This window comes from Centropristis striata, chromosome 22 (assembly GCF_030273125.1).
Source record: "Centropristis striata isolate RG_2023a ecotype Rhode Island chromosome 22, C.striata_1.0, whole genome shotgun sequence".
NCBI lineage: Eukaryota > Metazoa > Chordata > Actinopteri > Perciformes > Serranidae > Centropristis > Centropristis striata.
Genome location: NC_081538.1, coordinates 25,730,694 through 25,751,919, shown reverse-complemented (window position 1 = coordinate 25,751,919; position 21,226 = coordinate 25,730,694). Strand labels below are relative to the sequence as shown.

General features: G+C 37.9%; 1 protein-coding gene across 7 annotated transcripts in view; it reads right to left on the bottom strand.

Moving 5' to 3' along the window:
* dgki (diacylglycerol kinase, iota) overlaps positions 1-18,603 on the bottom strand; it is a 118,223-nt gene extending 99,620 nt beyond the window's left edge. For all 7 annotated transcript variants that reach the window (XM_059325480.1, XM_059325484.1, XM_059325485.1 and 4 more), the window contains exon 1: positions 18,157-18,603. In XM_059325480.1, the coding sequence (XP_059181463.1) occupies positions 18,157-18,380 (224 nt within the window). In that variant the 5' untranslated portion in view covers positions 18,381-18,603. The remainder of the gene's footprint in view (positions 1-18,156) is intronic.
* Positions 18,604-21,226: the final 2,623 nt, after the last annotated feature.

Below are 21,226 nucleotides of genomic sequence, written 5' to 3'. Positions count from 1 at the left end.
TACAAAGAGCATTGTAACTTGTCACATTAATGTATTGCTACTAACAATAATGTTCATTATCAATAGATCAGCTCGATATTTTCTCAATATATTGTTTTATTTATAAATAATCTAATAGTGATGACGTAAAATAGCTTGAGTTGTCTCGCCAACAGTCCACAACAGAAATATTTTTTAAATTTAATATCATATAAGTCAAGTCAAAGTCAAAAGTCACTTTATTGTCAGTTCTGCTAGTGTACACATACAGAGAACTGAAATTACTTTTCTCTCAGAACCCTAGTTTAAAACAAATATACACATACACAAGCTATATACAGAACAAAAATAAAATAAGCTAAAAATATATATAAATATAAGACTGACCAAAGCAACAAATGCTTACAAACACACACTGGAATAAGGAAAAGTTTGACATTTTTACTTAAAAAACTGGCGAAAATAATGAATAAATGATCATAAACGTTGCCAATTATTTTCCTGTCAATCCACTCACAGATTCATCAGCTACTCATTAGTCATAAACACTATATGTTAGTATAATATAGGGTATATAATGTATTTAAATCACTTGATTTTTATGCCATTATGTTTACATTTCTATTTTTTAAACTCTCTTCTCGTAATCTTCAGCTGCCTGCTGTTTACCCTTCGACAACACAAATACATGTAGGTGTCGTGGCATTAAAGCGAGCTGAAAGTGATGTAGGAGTGAGACGGAGGGGAAGAGAGCTGGAGTTGCAGTGATGGAGTCAGTGTCACCTCAGCGGTCGACTCCACAGGTTCATTATCGGCTCGAATGAGACAGATGGGCTTGTTGGGAGTGAGAGAGGAGGTGCGACTTTAAATGCAAACCAGGAAAACATGGCTGCTGATTACTCTGGAGCACGCTGGTTTAGAGGCCAATGCTTTCAGGGCATCATCAGAGCATTAGTCAGGGTTTCTTTTCACCCTTTTCTTTTCTGACATCTAGTCTAGATTTGTGCTCTGATGAGTTATCCTTGTCACAAACCACCTGGGTGTCCTTCTTCTGTCTATTTGTATTTATATATGCCATTATTTCCAGTGGTGGAAAGCAACAATTTACTCAAGTATGGTACTAAAGTACAACTTTGTTTATGTATTTTCATTTTCTGCTACTCTATATTTCTACTGAGGGGTAACTATTGTACTTTATGTTCACTACATTCAGTTTATAACTTCACAGTCAGATTATTAATACAAAATAGAGACATTATGTATAAAATATATGTATATAAAGTAATTCAAATAAGTTAAAGCCTTTACTAACTGCAACATTAAAGTGATGTACACATGAATCCAGCAATAAATAAATAAATATATATATAATTTTGAAGTAAGTTATTCTACAACTTGAGAACCTTTACTTTTGGTACTTTGCATATATTTTGATGCTGCTATTTTTGTACTTCTATTTAACTAGTACTGCAGTAATGCAGGACTTGTGAGTGTTTCTACACTGCAGTAGTTCTACTTTCTTTTCAGTGAAAGAGAGGGCGTATTTCAGTATTTTAAGGGAAGATATTACAATATATATTGTCAAAATAATGTAAAAATATCAAATTTTGTGTGCATTTCTCAATATCTTGTCTGTCGTGACGTCGATAAAGCAGCTTTGCTGATCTGTGTTTCAGCAATATTTACACCATTTGGATGACACCTTACGTTCTGATTCAAGCATGTAGGAGGGAAGATGGAGCAAACCGTAGAGTTGGATTACACAAAAATAGGCTTACCATGTAGTTATTCATATGGGCTAGACTATTATTTGATTATAAGACAACATGTCATATCTGCTCAGGCTCAGCACCGGCAAATTTTGAACAGCACCCAAGCAGTATGAATGTAAAAAACAATATGGAGAGGAGAGAATCTGAATGGGCCAAAAGTCAAAACCCTTCACATTGTCTTGGGGAAGGACCCACAAAACAGCTGCACAGCACCTAAGCCCTACTAATTAGTACTGTTTCTTTATTTTTTGGATCTAGATCAAGGGTGGGCAACTGGAGGTCCGGGGGCCACATACGGCTCGCACCCTCACTTGAAGTGGCCCTCAGTACAACTACATGCATTTGAGCATGAAATCTTAAAAGTGCAGTGAAAAAAATGCACAAAATTACTTCTTGCATTAATGCTTGTCTGCTGTTCTTGCACTGAAAAAGAAGAAATCTCAGTAAGTGGTTATTTTTTATTTGCTTCAAACCTTTTGTATTCCTATTTATACTGTTAAAAATGCATTTGAGCATGAAATATGTTAAGTTACTGCACTGTAAACATATTTAAAATTGCAGTTTCATCATATCTGGTTAAGTGCACGGTCCTATATGTGGCCCTGTGGTAGTGAACATGAAAAATTGTGGCCCCCTCCAGCATTTAAGTTGCCCATCCCTGATCCAGATAACATATAAAGGTGTACTTGTGATCCTCCCTCATAGCCACAAGGCTTGTAAAAACCTTCATCCAGCTATAAAAAGCAAGTCCACATAACCAACCATGCAGCAAACTAATCAGAAAATCAGACGACCAATCACGCAGCGTACCGCCTCGTCTTTCAGGGGAAAAGTTTGACCGTTTCGACAAAAAAGCTCAGGATTCAGTATCATGATAAAAGTTGCATTAGCAGGTTTGGCTTCAGAGAGGACCTCCAGCTCTCTCACTAACAGGTAATCCAGTCCTTTCACTCAGTCAGTCAGCCAATTAGCCATCCAATCAATCATTCAGCCAGCTGTCCGTCCAGCCACGTTCACACACAGCTGCTGTGTAAATGTGTTGGGATTCCTCCTGTCTAGCTGTGGCTGTTTCACTGATGTTAACACTGCTTTACTGCAACTACAGAAAAAAAATCTCATCAGCATAACCTTTGAAAACAACTTGACGGATCAAAGCAAGACCTCGGCTGATACTGTCGGCTTATTTTATACAGAAGCCAGTCAATGTCAATCACAAACATAGAAACACAGCAGGTAGCTCCGTGCTGTCACAGCCTCTTAAGTGCTGCATAATGAACATAACACATTCAGTAAAGGATTAATTTCTTTAACTAATATTTACAACTCAATCACTGTCCAGTTACACTGAAAGAAATTGGAGTGACATTTACTTAAAAAAAGCTAGGCAGGTTTTTCCACACAGAAAGTGTTTGTAATCTTTACTCAGGCTGTTTCTAAGTAATGTTTATTTAATAGAACCACTTATTTGTTTTAATGAAAATACACAAGAAAATTGCAGATTCACTGATGTCCCTCAATTACATTTTACTTGGAAATATCAACTAATTAAGCCAGTGAACTGGTTTAGTGAATATTACTTGGAACGAATGATTCAATTTACATACAAAACTGAGGACACATAATAACAAACAATCACTAAGTAATGCACTACATGAAGAACTGCTATTTTAAAGTAAAAGCACTGAATTCGTATTTCTTTGTAGAATGTATATAGATGATGGAAATAATAATAACAGGCCCAAAAAAAACATTTTTTTTCAGCGTAGTACAGCTTAGGAGTTAATGAAGAACGGAGGATTTGAGGAAAATTAAACAACAATAAAGCATCTAAAGTGCATTTTTTCTTGCTTTTCTTTCTTGCATTTGCGTCGGTTTCGACAGAGAAACATCTGCCATGGACTGCATACTTTAACACTGCGCTGTGTTGTGTCTTACACAAAATTTACGATGTACCCCTGCCCTGTGCCTCTTCCCTTTACATCTGAGGAATGTAAACAGACACCTAGAGCATATGAAGTGGCAGGGGAGAGGGGTCTGGGAGCAAAAAATCACAAGACTTTCATCGAGTTACTGCAGATTCAGGACAATTATGTGACTGTAATGTTGGCATTGATGAGGTCAATTTAGTTAGCATGCTGTTGCCTTTTTGGTCACTATATGTGTGTTTTTGGGTCAGTTTCTGCAGCTGGAGAAAGGACAGTAGTGTTTGCTGTCAGACCAGCCAGAAAAAAAGTTCAATTAGTGAGGTAATAAAGCCAACAGGTCTCTTCTGAAATCATTTGTGAAACATAAAGGGCCACATATTACAGCTAAGCTCTTGCAGAAACCTCCTTTCACAACAAGACAAGTGTGTGATGGAGAAGTAATTGACTAATCTTCAACATGTCAAGGTTTCTCTTCAACAAGCTTCCTCTTCTTCTCTATTGCACCAGGAAGATCCACTTCTCTTTTCTCTTCTGTTTCGCCTTTCGCCCTCTTTCTTCTCTTTCTTTTTTTTTTCAGCTCCATTTCCAAGCAGGAAAAGCCTCTTACAGCCAGCCAGACGACTAATAAGGAGCGGCTCCTGACAGCCAATCCCCTATAATTCCTCAGCACACTGCATTATGGTCAAAATAACCCCCCAATACACACACACACACACACACGCTCGCTCACTCACACACACTTGCTCGCATGCTCAAACACTCCTGAAAAGGCTAGGAAAGGAGAGAGAGAGAAATCCCACTACTATTCCTAAAACAGACATCATCATTCCTCTTCTTCTGAGCAGAAAATGATTGATATGCACAAGCATACACAAACACACCAGCAGCCAAGTGGAACAGCAGAGAAGGTGGGGAGAGATGTACCGACGCCTCTGTCTGTCTATTAGACGTGTGTACGGAAAGATAAGAGGAGAGAGAGATACAGCACATCAACATGATTAACAGGCTTACACTAACATACACGTAATTCACTGAGCCTCAGTATCTCAGCATCCGTCCTCACACTCTGCTTATCAGAGATGTCACCATGCTCCAAATACAAGATTTGATAAGACTTTTGGTTTTAAGGTCATGGCTCGATTCAATTTTCGATAAAATAAAATGTTTTTCTCAGCGCTGAAGGCTCAGCCATTTAAAAACTGTGAAGTCTTGATTTGTAAAGATCAACATATGATTCATTTTATGCCCTGAAAAGTGTCGCATAATTTGATTCATACCAGAATTCACATCAAATTCTTCTTTAAAAGACAGACTACACAGTATAGCAGCTAGTGGTCGACCGATACGGGTTTTTTAATGCCGATACCGATTATTTTGACATCAGTCTGAACCGATCCCCGATATGTGCTGCTGATACTTGAAGCCGATATTGCCTTTTCTCCCTCCATTTACATGATTTACACGTTGCATCAAGCCTTGCCTGGTGTTCGCTCAGTTAAATGGGCTAATTGATCGGCGAACGCACGCACGTATCGGCCGATACAAGTAAAAAACGCAAATATCGGCTACCTCTAATAGATATTTAAGGTTTCAATGGCCGGCGGGCTGGAATTATTTTCACTGTTTTTCGTCTGGAGTTGTCGAAATAACACTGCAAAGTTCTGCTTTTTTTATGTTTCATTCAAAAATATTCAGATCAGTGAAGCTTAAAGTTGAGGAAAGTTTGATAAAATGCTGCAGTTGTTGTCGTCCATACATGTTTGATATCAGTTCAGTTCAGTTTGACTGAATACTTTGTTGGTCAGTCTGTGGGTTTGACTCTCATTGTGGAGAAATGAAAAGACTCGGCCGATGCCGATGCAAGTAAAAAAATGCAAATATCGGCCGATATATATCGGCCGGCCGATATATATCGGTCTATCTCTAGTAGCAACTATATATATGTAGCATATTTCAATGTGAATGAACAAGTCAGATTCCAAAAACTTTGGTATGCTGTATAAAATGTAGATAAAATGTAAAAGAAATGCATTTAAGTCAGAATGAGTGTATACATTTCCAAAAAGCTTCTGGTTTGTAAAATGTCAGAAATAGTGAAAAATGTCCACCCCAGCTTCCAAAAGTCCAAGGAGACATCTATGCATGTCTTGTTTCGTCAATCTAAAACCCAAACATATTCAATTTGATATTACAGGAAACTGGTAATCTCCATATTTGGGCGGCTGACAACAGAAACATTTTCTGCACTTTCTGCATGAAAAATGACTTTAACCACTGATGGATTATCAAAATTGTTGGCAAAAATGTAAAACACTTGATTAACCGATTAGTTGACTAATTGTTGCAGCTCTAAATGTAACTATTGGCTGCTTTTCTATAAATATATGATAGTAAATTGAAGACAGCGGCGTCTTGGTTACATTAAAAAAAAAGGCAATTTAAAATAGTCTGTTTGGGAAATGATTCACTATTTTCGTGCACTTTATAGACAAATCAAGTGACTAGAGAAATCTGTAGCAGATCTACGGCTAGTAAAAATAATCTTGTAACATTGTAAATCAAACTTATGTAATGTCAACTTTTACTGCCATTTCTCTGGAGCCTTTGCTAGTAAAAACTTAACAGTGCATGGCAAAGTAAACCATGGGAAACTTTCCACTAAAACGTAACAGTGGTCCAATAAAACAGAAAGCAGCGACTGGAATTAACAACACCGTTGATAAAAAGCCAACTGCGGCTTTAAATAGCAGCCCACGCTGATGATACTTAAAAATGTATCTGTTGACCTGTGATGTCTTTTGAATTATCCATACATCCATGCAGCTTACTCTCCTCCTCCTCCTCGTTCTCCTCCTCCTGCTAACAGGAAGAGAGTATCATAAATATGCATGTATATCTGTTCATCCATCGTGAGGATGAGAGAGGAAAATTGTGTCAGTGAGCCTTGTATTTCATCAACAATTGGTGCTCTGATCGTCTGCTTAAAAATTCATGAGTGTCTTTAAGCTGCCCGGACTCTGAGCCAAGCGTTCCACTGAATTTAACACAGACTGAGCAACAAAACCGACTCATACATTGGTTGTATAAAACATAAGGGAGCAGCTCTTTCTGCAGGACTCTACTGAGTGTACAGGTGTATCCAGGTGAAAGGTCTCATCCCTTATTGATTGTATTGGTTAAATCCACTTTAGCTCTGATGGGAGAAAGGAGATAAAAGTAATCACCAGACAAACAAAGGGTGAAGAGCCCTTTGCTTTGGTTACTAAAATATTTCATCATTAAAATCCATATATTACTGTTACAAAAAGATTTAGTCATTAATCAGTCACATACTACATAAAAGGAGCACAACTCAATGCAACGCAAGGGATTTACCGAGGATTTTAGAATATATATTCTGGAAACCTTGGACATCTAAAATGTTGTACCAATCTACAACATATGGATATTTAACTGGATAAATGAAACTTTGACCTGATGGTGGCACTAGATGAAAAATCAGCGCATCCTCTGGGCACCATGAATTACTGTAAAATGTTTTGGTAATCCCTCCAATCCTTTTTGAGATATTTCACAAAAAATATGGACTAGTGCACTCTCCAAATCACAGGAGGCACAAAATATGTGTCAAAAATAGAATTCCTAATAAAACATTTTGGTGCTGCAGAGTTTTCCCAGCCTACAAATTCTATTCTACAGACAAGAAGAAAAGAAATCACAGCATGATTTGAATATATCTTTCAATAAAAATTAAATAGTGAACCATATCAATTGTAATATCAGTCAAAATGATCACAATTAGATGTTTTCAGATCAGGAAGCCCATGTCATCCTTATTTTATCCCCTTATTGTAAGGATTCATCCTCTGAGGACCATGAATGTCTGTACAAAATTTTACAGCAATTCATCCAACAATTGTTAATACTAGTTCAATGCCTGTTTGATATTTGCCCTTTCAAAATGTGCCTGTTTAACAACTTCACACTCAACACACTGTGTTTCCCTGGGTCCAACAAACAACTATACGAATCATGTGCTAACTGCTAGCTATTTTGGACCAAGCTATTAGAGGTGTGAATCAGCGAATCGGCCCCACGATACGATTTTATCCCGATACTCGAATCGTGATACGATATTATTGCGATTTTAAGCATTTTGTGCTATGGTGAGTATTGAATTCAATCAATTTTGATTTTGATGTGATTTGATCAAGAATTCTTTTGTCAAATAAGAGAAAATTCTCAGTCTATTCATCTCACTTCAGTCTTTTTATTTCTCCACAATGAGAGTCAAACCCACAGACTGACCAACAAAGTATTCAGTCAAACTGAACTGATATCAAACATGTATGGACGACAACAACTGAAGCATTTTATCAAACTTTCCTCAACTTTAAGCTCCACTGCTCTGGATTTTTTTTTAATGAAACAATAAAAAAAGCCTCCTTAGATCTTCTAGTTTCATATGATACCAGTATCTCCAGAATATTACTAAAAGTGAGCCCAATATGGCCTCCAGAAAAAAACAAACCCGCCACCCGCCAGCGGTCGGAACGCTAAATATCGATACTTGGCGGCCAAGAATAAATATAATATTGCCACGCAAAATATCGCAATACTATGCTGTATCGATTTCTTCCCCCACCTCCACAAAAAAAAATGGCAGCTGTGGTTACCAGAATAATTCTGCAAAAAATACAGTACAAATGTAAACAACTTTACAGAACAACTTGTAAGTTTAACTGGTATTCAGTGTACAATAATTAATAACTGAATGTTAATTTACCGGTATTCAATGCACAATAAGCAAAATCTGCATATAAATTTGGCATAAATAATCAGTATAAAAGCAGCATCATCCTGTTAAATTAGCAGTAAAGGACGGTATAATCTACAACTTTAATTTTTAATTTTTAGGATGTAAAATTTACAAGTTGTTCTGTAAAGATGTTGACTTGACATATGTATTGTATTTTTTACGGAAATATTCTGATAACCGCAGCTGCCAGTTTTTTTCTGTAAAAACAACGGGACATTTTTACAGTGTACCTCAAGTGTTCATTTCAACATCTCCGGTCTCTCTTTCTTCATCTGTTCTTAAATGCAAGACGCAGAGCAAGATGTATCCAGCATGCCGTTCGTTGGTGTAACAGTCAATCGGGGTCAAATACTACACAATGTTTACATTATGCACTTCTAATAAGTATGACACGTAGATCTCAAGAGCTACTACACTCCCTCGGTTCCCCTCATCACACCCGCCAAGTGTTAAGTCAGTCAGATTAAAGGGCTGTTGAGAAAATTGACAGACAGAGACTCCTTCAATTATAGTCAGAGTTCAGTCAAAACCAAAGTGGCAGACGGACTAAAGACAAAAAAGACATTGCAATCCCTTGAGCCACTAAACTAGCATGGTTAAAAATGGAAAAGTCCAGTACATAAAGCAAGGGTTGCTGGCTTGTGTGTGTGTGGTTCCATGTGAACATGTGGTACGACAGATGTGGCTGTGAAACATCTCCTGACCTCTGATTATACTGTTATACTACATCTTGGCTGATTCTCATCAACATGGTGCAGCTCATAGCAAAAATCCAAGAGCATTGAATACATATTTTCTTTGACCCTTTATAACATATACAATCTAAAGTCACTGTTTAATATAAATTTATAGTCCATTTTAAAAAATGTAAGGTATTTTCTGACATTTTTAGAGACACTTTGAGCAAAATTCATTACTGTAACACATTTTTAAATATTTTTTTTCTTTGGTAAGCACTTAAATAGCTCAAAGGTAGCTGGTATCACCAAAATGTATTTTATTAAAATATACACATATTTCAGTTCAAACAATTCTATCATTACCATAACATTTAGCCATTTTTTCTCATCAATTTTCATTCAGATTTCGTTCTTTATAAATTGTTAAAAACCATTATATTTGATTTTATTCTGTTAAATTAAACATTTTAAACAAATGTTTATTCATTTTTATAAAGTGCATTAAATATTTATTGTATATAAGTGTGGGGAAACCATGACATTTTTATCTGGACGCAAAAAAATATGTTTAAAAATATAGAAAATATTATTTTAACACAAAACAATGACTTGTGCCTCATTATGGCTATATTGTTCATTCATATAAAAGTGAAATATATTTAGTTTAATAAAGTATGTCCTTATAATCTTCACAGACAGAACTTAGACTGGCTTCATGAGAATCACCCTCTCATCTTTTATACCCTATAAGTGACTTCTTGAGATGTTTAAGTACATAATTGCTTTAAATGTCCGACTCATTCAAAAGCTAAATCTGGTGTATCTTTACTTTTTGTACCGAGAGGTTAACAGAAATGATATGCGAGTTAAGTGCTCCCTGTGATGAAGTAAAAGTGTTGAATTCCCTGTTGTGTATAATGAGTATTTTCTTTCCGTGTTGGCCTTTTAAACTTAATTTCCCCGGGGGGATGCCAGTGCTATTGTACTACTGTGATACACTGCACGGTTAGACAATTACTGTAAGCAGCATGGCATTACAGAGGTTTCTAAATCTGAAATATCTCTTTCCTTTAGGCTGTTGACCCGTGCACGTTGTTTATATAAAAGAACTAAAGACTCGGATCACAAGGTTAAAAATTCATGAGTGCCTTTAAGAGCCCCAAGGTAAGTACGCCTATGAAATCTGATAAAGGGCTCAACTCAAACACGCTGCTTCACTGAATACTTTTGAAGTGCAAAGCTTCATTTAAAAATCTTAAAAATGTAAATGTTGTAGAGCAACATAATTAAAATATCTGGCATAAAGGCAGAAAACTTGATAAATCTTTTATGGTGGGCTGGTGAGCTTTTTAATCAACAAGTTAAAAATATATCAGAGACCTTAAATGGTTTATTCTAACGCCTGAGGACAGATTTGGAAGTCATACAAGTTATCTGTTTTATTTATAGAAGAAGTTAACTTTTATTGCTCCATCTAATGTATCATTTCTCTGTTGGGTTATTGAGTAACGGTCTAATAAAGCGCCAACGAGACGCCATTTTTCGTCTATATCTCGAGTCGTGACACACCTTTGAATTCGTCTCAAACATTTTTTTTCTTCCCCTCTCTCCCCGTCTTTTTCATCTCTCCCTCTTCTCTGTATTTTGTCCTAATTGAAGGCTGAAAAGAGAGTTTTATATTCTGGCGGCATCAGATGATGAAAGGCCTTTGATCACTGTTTACCCCTGCAGGTGGTACACAGCGGTAGCAACATGAGATACATTCATATCTTTTTATGTTTTTCCTCTCTAGTCTTTCTTCCCTGTCCCCACTGTATATTGTCCCACTGCCTTCATGAAACCCAAAGTATATTGGACTGCGGTATGACAAGCACTTATTGTGATCCGTTGTTTGTGAAGTGGGCTGTAAATAGTGGAGGGATAATGTTACGACATCCTGTCCTGTGGCAGTTTGTTTCTGCACCATTTCCCACGAAGGCGGTGGTGAAATCTCACCACATGATAAGCTGGGTGACGAAACAAAGTGTTTGTTTCTTTGTGTTTTTCCCTCTTGGGCAAACAGGTCATGGTGGTATGTTTACCCAGCAGAGTTTTGGTCAGGGACAGCACATGAGTTTGCCAGCTCTACGAGGTCCAGGTAGTGGTAGAAAGTCCCCGTCCATCCAGCTGGAGCGTCATGTGTGGCTCTGCGTGGGTTCTAATATCAATCATGACATATCAAAGAAGAAGCCGGGGGCGGTGTTTAACGGAGGGACAAATAAATCTGTGTGCAGATAAACAAAAACCAAAAGATGGCACACAACAGCTCGCCACGCCTTAAAGTGGGTCGGGCTGGGGAAATCACAGGAGAATCATATACAGCATGGGTCTCAAACTCGCGGCCCGCGGGCCAATTGCGGCCATCGTGATGATATTTTGTGGCCCTCACCTTGATATGAAAGTTTAATGTGAGTTTTATATGAATGGCACTTTACCGTGTTGTGTGTGGAAGGTCCCTTTAATTACTTTTTTTGGTAATTTTGTGTATTTTTTTGGTAATTTTGTGTCTTTTTTTGGTAATTTTGTTTCTTCATTAAGTAATTTAGGATTTTTTTCTGTCATTTTGTGTCTTTTTTTGGTCATTTTGTGTCTTTTTTTAATAATTTTTTGTATTTTTTAATAATTTTGTGTCTTTTTTAAATAATTTTGTGTCTTTTTTTGGTAATTTTGTGCGTTTTTTGTAATTTTGTGTCTTTTTTAAATAATTTTGTGTCTTTTTAAAATAATTTTGTGTCTTTTTTTGGTAATTCTTTGGTAATTTAATCATCTATATCATGACATCAATATATATCATGATGGGAAATTTGGATACTGTGTTAATAAAATAAGAAAAGAAAATATTATAAAATATTTTTTAGAGATCCAAATATTCCATCAGTTTCAAAATCCATCATTTAAATCCGTCCTGCTTCTTGATTTGTAACTAGAACTCATCTGCTCAAGCAGCCACTTGACTAAAAGTGCATTGGATACTGTTTTGACATTAAAAATAATCTTTTCAGATATTGTTTAAAATCAAAAATGCAAAACATTCTCCGGTTGCAGCAGCTCAAATGTGCACACTGGGAACTTGTTTCAGTCGTATAGGTCTCAGAATATTTGTAAGGTTTCGACTTTTGGTCGGACATGCTGAAAAATCGATTCTTAAATACTTCATAATGAGAATAATCTGATCATTAAAGCCCTTTTTGCAACCTTGCCCAAGTTAAATCTCCATATATATCATCATATCTCTCACCACTATTCCAGCCAAGCTGCATTGAATATTTTATATGTTTATTTCAGTGCAGCGATCAGTCATTTAGACATTAGTAATAGGCTGTTCCAGTAAGGCTGCAGATATAGAAGACGTCTAGTCACATTAGGACTTGAGTGAGAGTGTTCTGGGACGGTGGATTGTTGCACTGCGAGTGAAGATGCTGCAGCTCCTTTACAGCCTGTGTAGATCTGCCTTCTGGAAATGACTATCTGTCTTGACAGCTGGACCAATGAGAAGAGCATAAATTAAATGCTGACCAGCTGACTGCCACAGCTAGACAGGAAGTGACTGGAAAAACAACTTTGTGACTCACTAACTCGCTTACAGATTGGGTGTCCAGCTGGTTGACTGACTAGCTAATTGAAGTAATGTCTTACATGCTAACCGGCGTGCTGACTAACTGGTTGGCATGACACACACACACACACACACAAAGCAACTGTCTTTGTGACTGTCATGCAGGCAGACGGGTGAGACGTCTAAGAATAGATAAAAGGAGGGACAGTATTCTGGGAACACACACAGACAAAGTGTGACGAATGTCTGGCAGATAAGTTACACGTGCCTTACGCTGCCATAAACACATAGTACCACAAGAGCGCACACACACACACACACACACGGACACACACACACGCTGCCTTTGATGTTCGCCGCCATCATTTCTCAGCTCTTTCATATTGCCACATATGGTAATTCACTTCTTGGCACTGGCCACTTCAAAGCTATGTAAACTACCTTCTTACAAACCATCTCCCTTGACCGGCTAATGCCATTTCCTCCACATGGCTGATCCCATGAAGAGGAAAATTCACAGATTATCCATAGCTCTATCCAGCAAGGCCAAGAGTCACAACAACACCAAGACACGCTGGCGTGTAAGTGACGCTCCCGTGTGTCGCTACAATTGTCAAGTCTGGGAGAGAAGTGCAACAAGAGGCAGATTTATTTGACATAATCAAAGATACCAGACTGCATTCACTCAGTCCATACAATTAACATACTGCGGAGGATTAAAAATAAAGCCAGAAGCTTATTCCCATTGTAGTCTGAAATACAATCCATTCTCTTTTTCGAATGGTGAAACAAAACTCTAATGGAAATAAGTAAGGGCTTCACTTCTTCATTAATAGTAGAATGTTCTTCTGGTGTTTCACCCCTGAAATACATTTTTATGAACAATAGCAAACAATGGCTGCAGTTACATGAGCCAAATGTTCTCTTTCCAAATGAAATTAATCCAGCCGGGGATTTCCAGTGAGGCCGTTTACAGTGTGCACTGAATAAAATGACTGAATGGCTACAGAACAGAGGGTGACATGGATGGAAAATATCCTGCCAGTGTTGCCCGTTCACTATCTCTTTCGTCTTAGCCCAAGTGCAGATTTCCTCCAATATTGATCCCGTCACTTTTACTCCTATTTAATCCAAAATAAATATACTTATTTATTACCAAGCTTTTACTCAAAAGATCACGGGCCGAGCTGAATATGAAAAGCACTTTAAGTGAGCTTTTTGTCGTATCCAACTACAGTTAAAAAGGAATACTTAAGACATTTTTTGGAAAATGTCCAATGGAGCATTATCGTTCCTGTAAGGCTGGCAGGCAAACGGTTTGGGGAAAAGACAAACTCCAGCCTGTAAAACCACAACCACAAACCACTCATTAAACAAATACAGTGTGTGAATTAGTGGGCTTCAGAGGTGTTTTTTTTACTATCTTTAGACAGAGCCAAACTAGCTGTTTCACTATGTTTCCAGTCTTTATGCTGTGCTAAGCTAACTGGTTTCTGGCTGCAGCTTCTATATCTATTTTACATATAGAGTGGCATCTACACTGCAAAAAAAAGAAAAGTTGGGTGAACTCAAAAGTTCAAGGCAACAAACTTCGATAAAATTTTAAGTTGGACAATTAAACTAAATATTTTGAGTTTTGTTTTTGAGTTTGCTCAACTCTGAATTCATAATTTTACATTGTAATAACTTTTCATCTTTACTTCCGCTAACTTCTGCAATGTGCTGAATTGGCAAGATTGTAATGCCGCTATTAAATGTCAATTTTGAGTTAGCATTGATACGCTAATGGCTACTCATGTAGCTGTAACAAGCAGCGCCGCTAGCATCAGTTAGCCGCTAGTATCAGTTAGCCGATTTCGCTAATGAATTTCACCGCTTTCCCGCATTTCACAACAAAGAAATAAGAGTTAGCAGAACTATTGTCCCTTGTTGTGAACCCCAACTTAAAGATATAAGTGACAACAACTCACAAACTTGTTTTTGAGCAGACAACTGGCTTCCTTTGTTGTGCTAACTTACATTATTGCCCTAAATGTCAATCATTTATATTTCCAAGTTTTACCAATTTAAATCACTGTTTTAGGCCAAAAAATACAAGTTGGCTTTTTTGCAGTGTATCTCCTCCTCTAAATCTCTGCAAGAAAGTGACAGTCGGTCGTTTCAAGGTGCAGTTTGCAGCTCGACTACACAATCAAACGGCTCCAACAGCTGTTGTAGCAGCATTAAGAGAAAGCTGACAAATGTAGCCCACTTAACATGCTTCTAATGACCAAAACAAAATTTATTTGGCAGAACACCAAGTCTCCGTGACTCATCAGTGACCATCATACAGACAGAACTAAAGCAAAATATGTGACGCATAGCTAACAGCATCCCTACATGTGAAATATGAACATTTCATCTTTTGCAAGCATTAATATTTGACCGGATTTGAATATTTCAGTCAGTGTTCACGACAATAAACTGAAAGATTTCCGTGTATCTGCATCCCAAATGTCTCCCTCATCCCTTTCAATTTATGTTGAATAAATAATGAAACATCGTGACTTCATGCTGAAACTCTGCAGCATATATTATGACAGTCAGATGATAATATAACATCTCAGCAGGGTGCACAAGATTCTTCATCTGGTGTCAGCTTTTACTCCAGAGTTCATAAATTAGAAAAGGATTCTGACATGCACAACGTACCAAATCCACACCTTCACCAATTTCACACGATTTATTCTGTTGTTTTTTTGTTTTTTGTCGAGTGAGGCAACAGATTTATCAGCACAAACTACTCCTGCTGTTATAAAATTGGACAGGGCGAAGCAGCTGCGGCACTCCCCAGTGATGCACAATCTCCTGGAAACCTCGCTTAACCAAAGATGGTTTCCCCCGGGGAAAACACCCAGAGGAAGAGAGACTCTATAAATGATACAATAAAAGTGAGAGAGTGGTGAGACTTCCCTTGGCGATGTATTATCCTTACAGTACATGTAGCTCAGCATCTCACGAAAAAAAGGAATATAATGAACCGGACAAATTATCATCTGTCAAATGGATTTTAATAGGATTATACTGTACCATCCCTTTTTTAAATGAGATGAATTTCCTTTCCCAAATGGCCATTATATTCTGCTTTAATGTGTTTACATGATGCATATTTAATCTGATTGGCACGTTAATTACTGGTGAAATAAAAGGCTTTGTGTAAAGCTAATATGAACTCTTCTGTTCACGCTTTATTGAAATTAATTTAATGAATTTAAATGAGTGAATACAGAGGGTTTTTTGCCACATATTTTTGTATTTATTTTAGGTAAAGGGATATAGATGGAGAGTGAAAACAAAAGTCTGAAATACAACCAAATTTGATTTAAAATTAATACGTCTAAAACATTAAAAAAAAACATTATTTAATATTTTGCTAATCCTTTGAGACATATATTCAATTGAAAACAGTACAAATATGATATATTATGTGTTCGGACTTCTGTATCCATTCTGAATTGGATGCAATTTGTTATTAATTATGTTTTACACAGCGCCCCAACTTTTGTGGAATAGGGTTTGTACAACTACACTGTAAAAAAAGATAAACAATACAACAGATTGCACGCAGTATTATTAATCAAATATAAAGTTGAGTTATTAACAACTTAAAAGGAAGTGACTGTCAAATAAAATATTATATTTATTGTGGTCAAAATAAGTAGATTCTATTTCAAACATTTTTCTATTAAAGTTACTTAAACAACTGCCTCAAAATCAAGGACGCATTTATATTTAATACATTTTATCAAATATATTAAGTAAAATGAAATGACTACAGAACAATTTATTACAGTGTAGGATATCTGATCTTATAAATCAACAAATATTCAATTTCCGACTTGGATTTTGGCAATTTTAGCTACACAATCTGTTGCTTTACTTTGCCACAGTTCTCCAATAAAAGTCAATCAGTCACAAACATGTCAATCAGACACAAAAGGGTTAAAATGATTGATTTGACCTCCAAACACACAAAAAGCCAGACAGAGCCACAAAACAAAGACTAAATTGACAGATAGATGCCACACATTCCTGACAGTGGCGTTTGACAAACTCAAAACTGCTGTGTGTGTATGTGTGTGTGTGTGTGTGTGTGTGTGTGTGTGTGTGTGTGTGTGTATGTGTGTGCGTGTGTGTGTGTGTGTGTGTGTGTGTGTGTGTGTGTGTGCGTGTGTGTGTGTTTGGTCTGGTCTCTGGCCAGTTTTCACTATCAACAGCAGCTGCCAGTCGCACCAGGGTGTCAGGCTGCTGCTGGCATTCACACACACATACACACTCATGAACACACACACATACACACAAATTGCCCAAAAATCAATACTGTTTTCTCCTCCCCCTCCCCTCCCCCTCTCTTCACATGCTCCAACACAACATGGCTACAACCCCACAGGGAAATACACACACACACACACACACACACACACACACACACACACTGTTGGACATGCAAAATTGTTTTGATCCATCACTGACATGAGCTGAAATGATGCTGCTGCTGTGTATCAATGCCATGTTGAGTCTGTTAACACCGTGACTGTAACGTGGCTAGCCTGGACAAGCTACAACACCACAACATGTGAAGCTTTATGAGAATTTAGCTTTCAAAATTAGCAAAAAAATAACCTCTAATATAATCCCTCACTCTGTGTCCTGCTCATAGTTTGTGTTTATAAGCTTTGGCTAGCTGCGTTCTCACAATAGCTACTATAAAATAAACATGACTGCCAGCAAAATGAATAACACACTGTCAACAATTGTCTTGTATATTAACAGTAAAATACTGGCAGCAGGGTAGCCAGCATTCTATTGTTAATGTTACAGTTCCTCTACTGTTATCTACTTCACAGTATGGTACTGTGATGAAACCACATACTGAATTACCTGTATTTCCTTAATTTTTACAGTAGACTAAAACACAGTATAGTGCTGAAGCTAGTTGCAATATTGTTGCAGTATACAATGCAGACATTTTTTTGTAAATAGAGCATATTACTGTCTGAAAGCCAATAACTACAAATGAAGCACTGTCCTCACTGTAACCTCAGTAATTGTAATATACCATATACTGAATGAGTTAGTGAAGTATAATATAGCCATTAAAATGTGGACAAGAAGAGACTTAGAAAATATCATATATATTATATATGTTATGGGAAACGACAACCTACCTACAAATATTGCCCAGAATGCATTGTTTTCTACAGTATAATGCCTTTGTAATGGAAAACACTATGTTACTGTCATAATTTGGCTGTTTTCTTACAGCAATCCGTTACAGAGCAGACAAACAGAAACACTCCTCCTGAGCAGTATCCTGTCCCAGCATCCTCCCAGCTCCCCCACTCACCGATACGAGGTCTGTTTTCTGAACGCCAGTCCTCTTAATTTCTCCTCCAGAGTCTCCTGCTCCATGTCGGGCAGACTGCTGAACGTGTCGCTGCAGCAGCCCACGCCAGCTTCCTCTGAGCCGGCTCCGGACTCCGAGTCACCCCCGTCGGCTCCCAGAGAGGCCAGGCGCCCGCTGAAGCCCCCCGCCGCCGGGCTGGTTCGGTCCTTCACTTGGGGGTCCATGCTGGTCGGTCCGTGGTGTCTCGCCCCGCTCTGGACCCCCCTCTCTCCCGGCTTGTGAGGGGACACAGGTGCCGGTAGCGGAGCGGAGAATTTAACGGTTTTTGGGGCAGTAAACGCGGCGCCGTTAACGGTTCTGTACGGCTTGACCGTAGTGAGTGCTGACCGCTGGCCGCCTTTATATACTGCAGCCAGTCACGGCAGCACGCGCAGCCGCCTGGACAACAGACCGAACTGCACTCACGAGCCCAAAACCAACTGGCAGCGAACTACGTCAAGCTGGCGACGTCAGACTGGAAGTGGAGCGCCTGAACCTTCAAAATAAAATAAAAATAAAGTTCAAAAGGCAAGGAAAGTTCACTGTTTGCCAAAGCATCAAAATAAAATATTGTCCAGATATTGGTGGGGGTACACAATAAAAGTAATACGAACATTACCACGACATTAAGACTGATTTCATTGCTTGACTATCACCCAACTATTTATTTTATTAGTGAATCCACCTCTGATCCTGTTTGTATTTCTATCTTCAGCCAGTGAATACCTAAACACAGACGCTCTCTACAAAAAGGGGCAGAGCCGCCTCTTTTTCTTAAGGAAGCTCGGATCTCTTGATATTTGTAGTAAGATGCTGCAGATGTTTCATCAGTCTGTGGTGGTAGTGTGTTGTTTTATGCTGCAGTCTGCTGGGGAGGCAGCATCACACACAGAGATACAAGGTGGTTGGACAGACTGGTCTAAAGAGCTGGTTCTGTGGTTGGAGCCAGGTTGGACCATTGGAGGAGGTGGTGGAGAGATGCACTGTCAAGATGTTCCAGGCCATCTTGAAATACCCGGATCATCCACTACACAAAACCTTTATGGACCAAAAAAACAGCAGTGGACGGCTCCTCTCTCTCTGTTGCAGGACGGAGAGATATAAAAGATCCTTCTCTCCTACAGCCATCAGGCTGTCTCATTCTAACAGAGTTACCAGACTAACTGAATTTCCCCTCTGGGATAAATAAAGTAATTTTGAATTTTGAATTTGAATTTGACTATCACCCAACCATGTATTTTATTAATGAATCCACAATTGTTACCTGTTTGAGCTTCATAACCTTTCTGTTTCTTTTACTAATTGTTGAAGATATTTCCATGTTATAGTACTGGCCCGATTAAGAAGGGTTGAAGCAAGGTTATATCAGCTCCTTGACATTATTGGTTATTATTTTTGTCTACAAGTATGTATGTATATATGTGCATGTATAGTGTTTTGTTTTGTTACTTTTGTTCTCTGCTGTAATGCTGGCTATATGTCTACATCTCTTCAGTGCAAATAACAAGAAAAATGTGATCACAAAAAAATCACTACTTGGTAATAGAAATATTGTTGAGAAAACTGCTTACTTACCAAAGCTATAAAAAACCTGATTATCATCCCAAGGCTGCACAGATGAAAGAACATGACAGAAAATAAATTGTGTGTTGAGTGAGCTGTCTGACACATCTGTGTGCCAGCAATTATATTATTAAGTGTTGAAAGGAAAAGTGTGAGGATTTGGTAATGTACCTCATAATTGATTAAATGTCAACAGTAATTCAATTAGATGCTTTGAAGGTACAAAATTTTTTACTGCTAACTAAACCAGGTTGAATAAAATAGGTCTTCTATCTGATGACACATACACATATAGATTCAGAAAATGACATTTCTGTACACCTTAAATGGATTTAGATGGACCTTGTTTATGTTTTGGATTTGCACCTTATTCTTCTCTTAACTTTCTGGAGTCCATGAAAGCACCGGCACATGACTTCTTCATGATGTGACGATATAAAAATGAAGCAACATTGAGTTGCTTCCCATCAGCTTCCCTGTAAAGTTCTGGCTTGAAACTCCATTCCAATTTTTTTTTTTGATAATATTCGGCCAAGTAAAACCGGAGATATTGTCAAATATATTTAGTATAAAATATGAAACTAGATATTATCCTCATTTTACCTGTTATATGTTATATATGCAACCTGTATTCATATTTGCAATATTTAAAATTCTGTGTTTTGAAACCTAATTTTCAAGATCAGATTTTATGTTTCCTTAGTTTTTGGGAGGGTCAAAATTTTGATCAATTAAGTCAAAGTTAAAAATTAATTAATGGGTGAGGTTGCGTTGAAAAACTGATACCAACATGGCATGGTAAAAGATTTTGTAACGGACATAATAGCCAAAGATTTCAGAGGGTTAATAACAATTTCCTTTAGGATAATTTAAGTCTTAAACCCATGTATCAAAAAGGCTTTTATTTTTTAAATACGTCACCGGAAGTCAGCTATTTGATTGTTTTGAGACATGACAGGTTTCAGAAACTGCGATGCTGTGAGGGCGGCGACAATTAACACGTTCAGAGTGTGCGGAGTGCAACTAGCCGCAGCATCCTTCCGTCCATCTATAAGCTTAAATCCTCCGGTGTGTGTGTGTGTGTGTGTGTGTGTGTGCACATCCATCTGGCCCACGGGATGAGCAGCGTGGCATTGTGGGATACTCCCTCTCCTCCTCCTTTCTGCAGCATCATCAGTCAGAAAGTAGGGCAGAGGGTGAGCGCACACGCACGAACACACGCACTCTCTCAGTATCTCACTCTAAAAACACTAATCACACACACACACACACACACACACACACACACACACACACAGTCCCATATGCTGCGTTCACGGACTGTTTGTGTGTCATGATGATGATGTTCTCACGTTGTCTTTTTAATGTTGACTCTGCAGCAGAACATGCAGGTTCTTGCTGTCCAGCATCAGGACACATCTGTCCTCCTGCTGCTTCACTTCACTGCACCGAGCCGTCACATCAACAC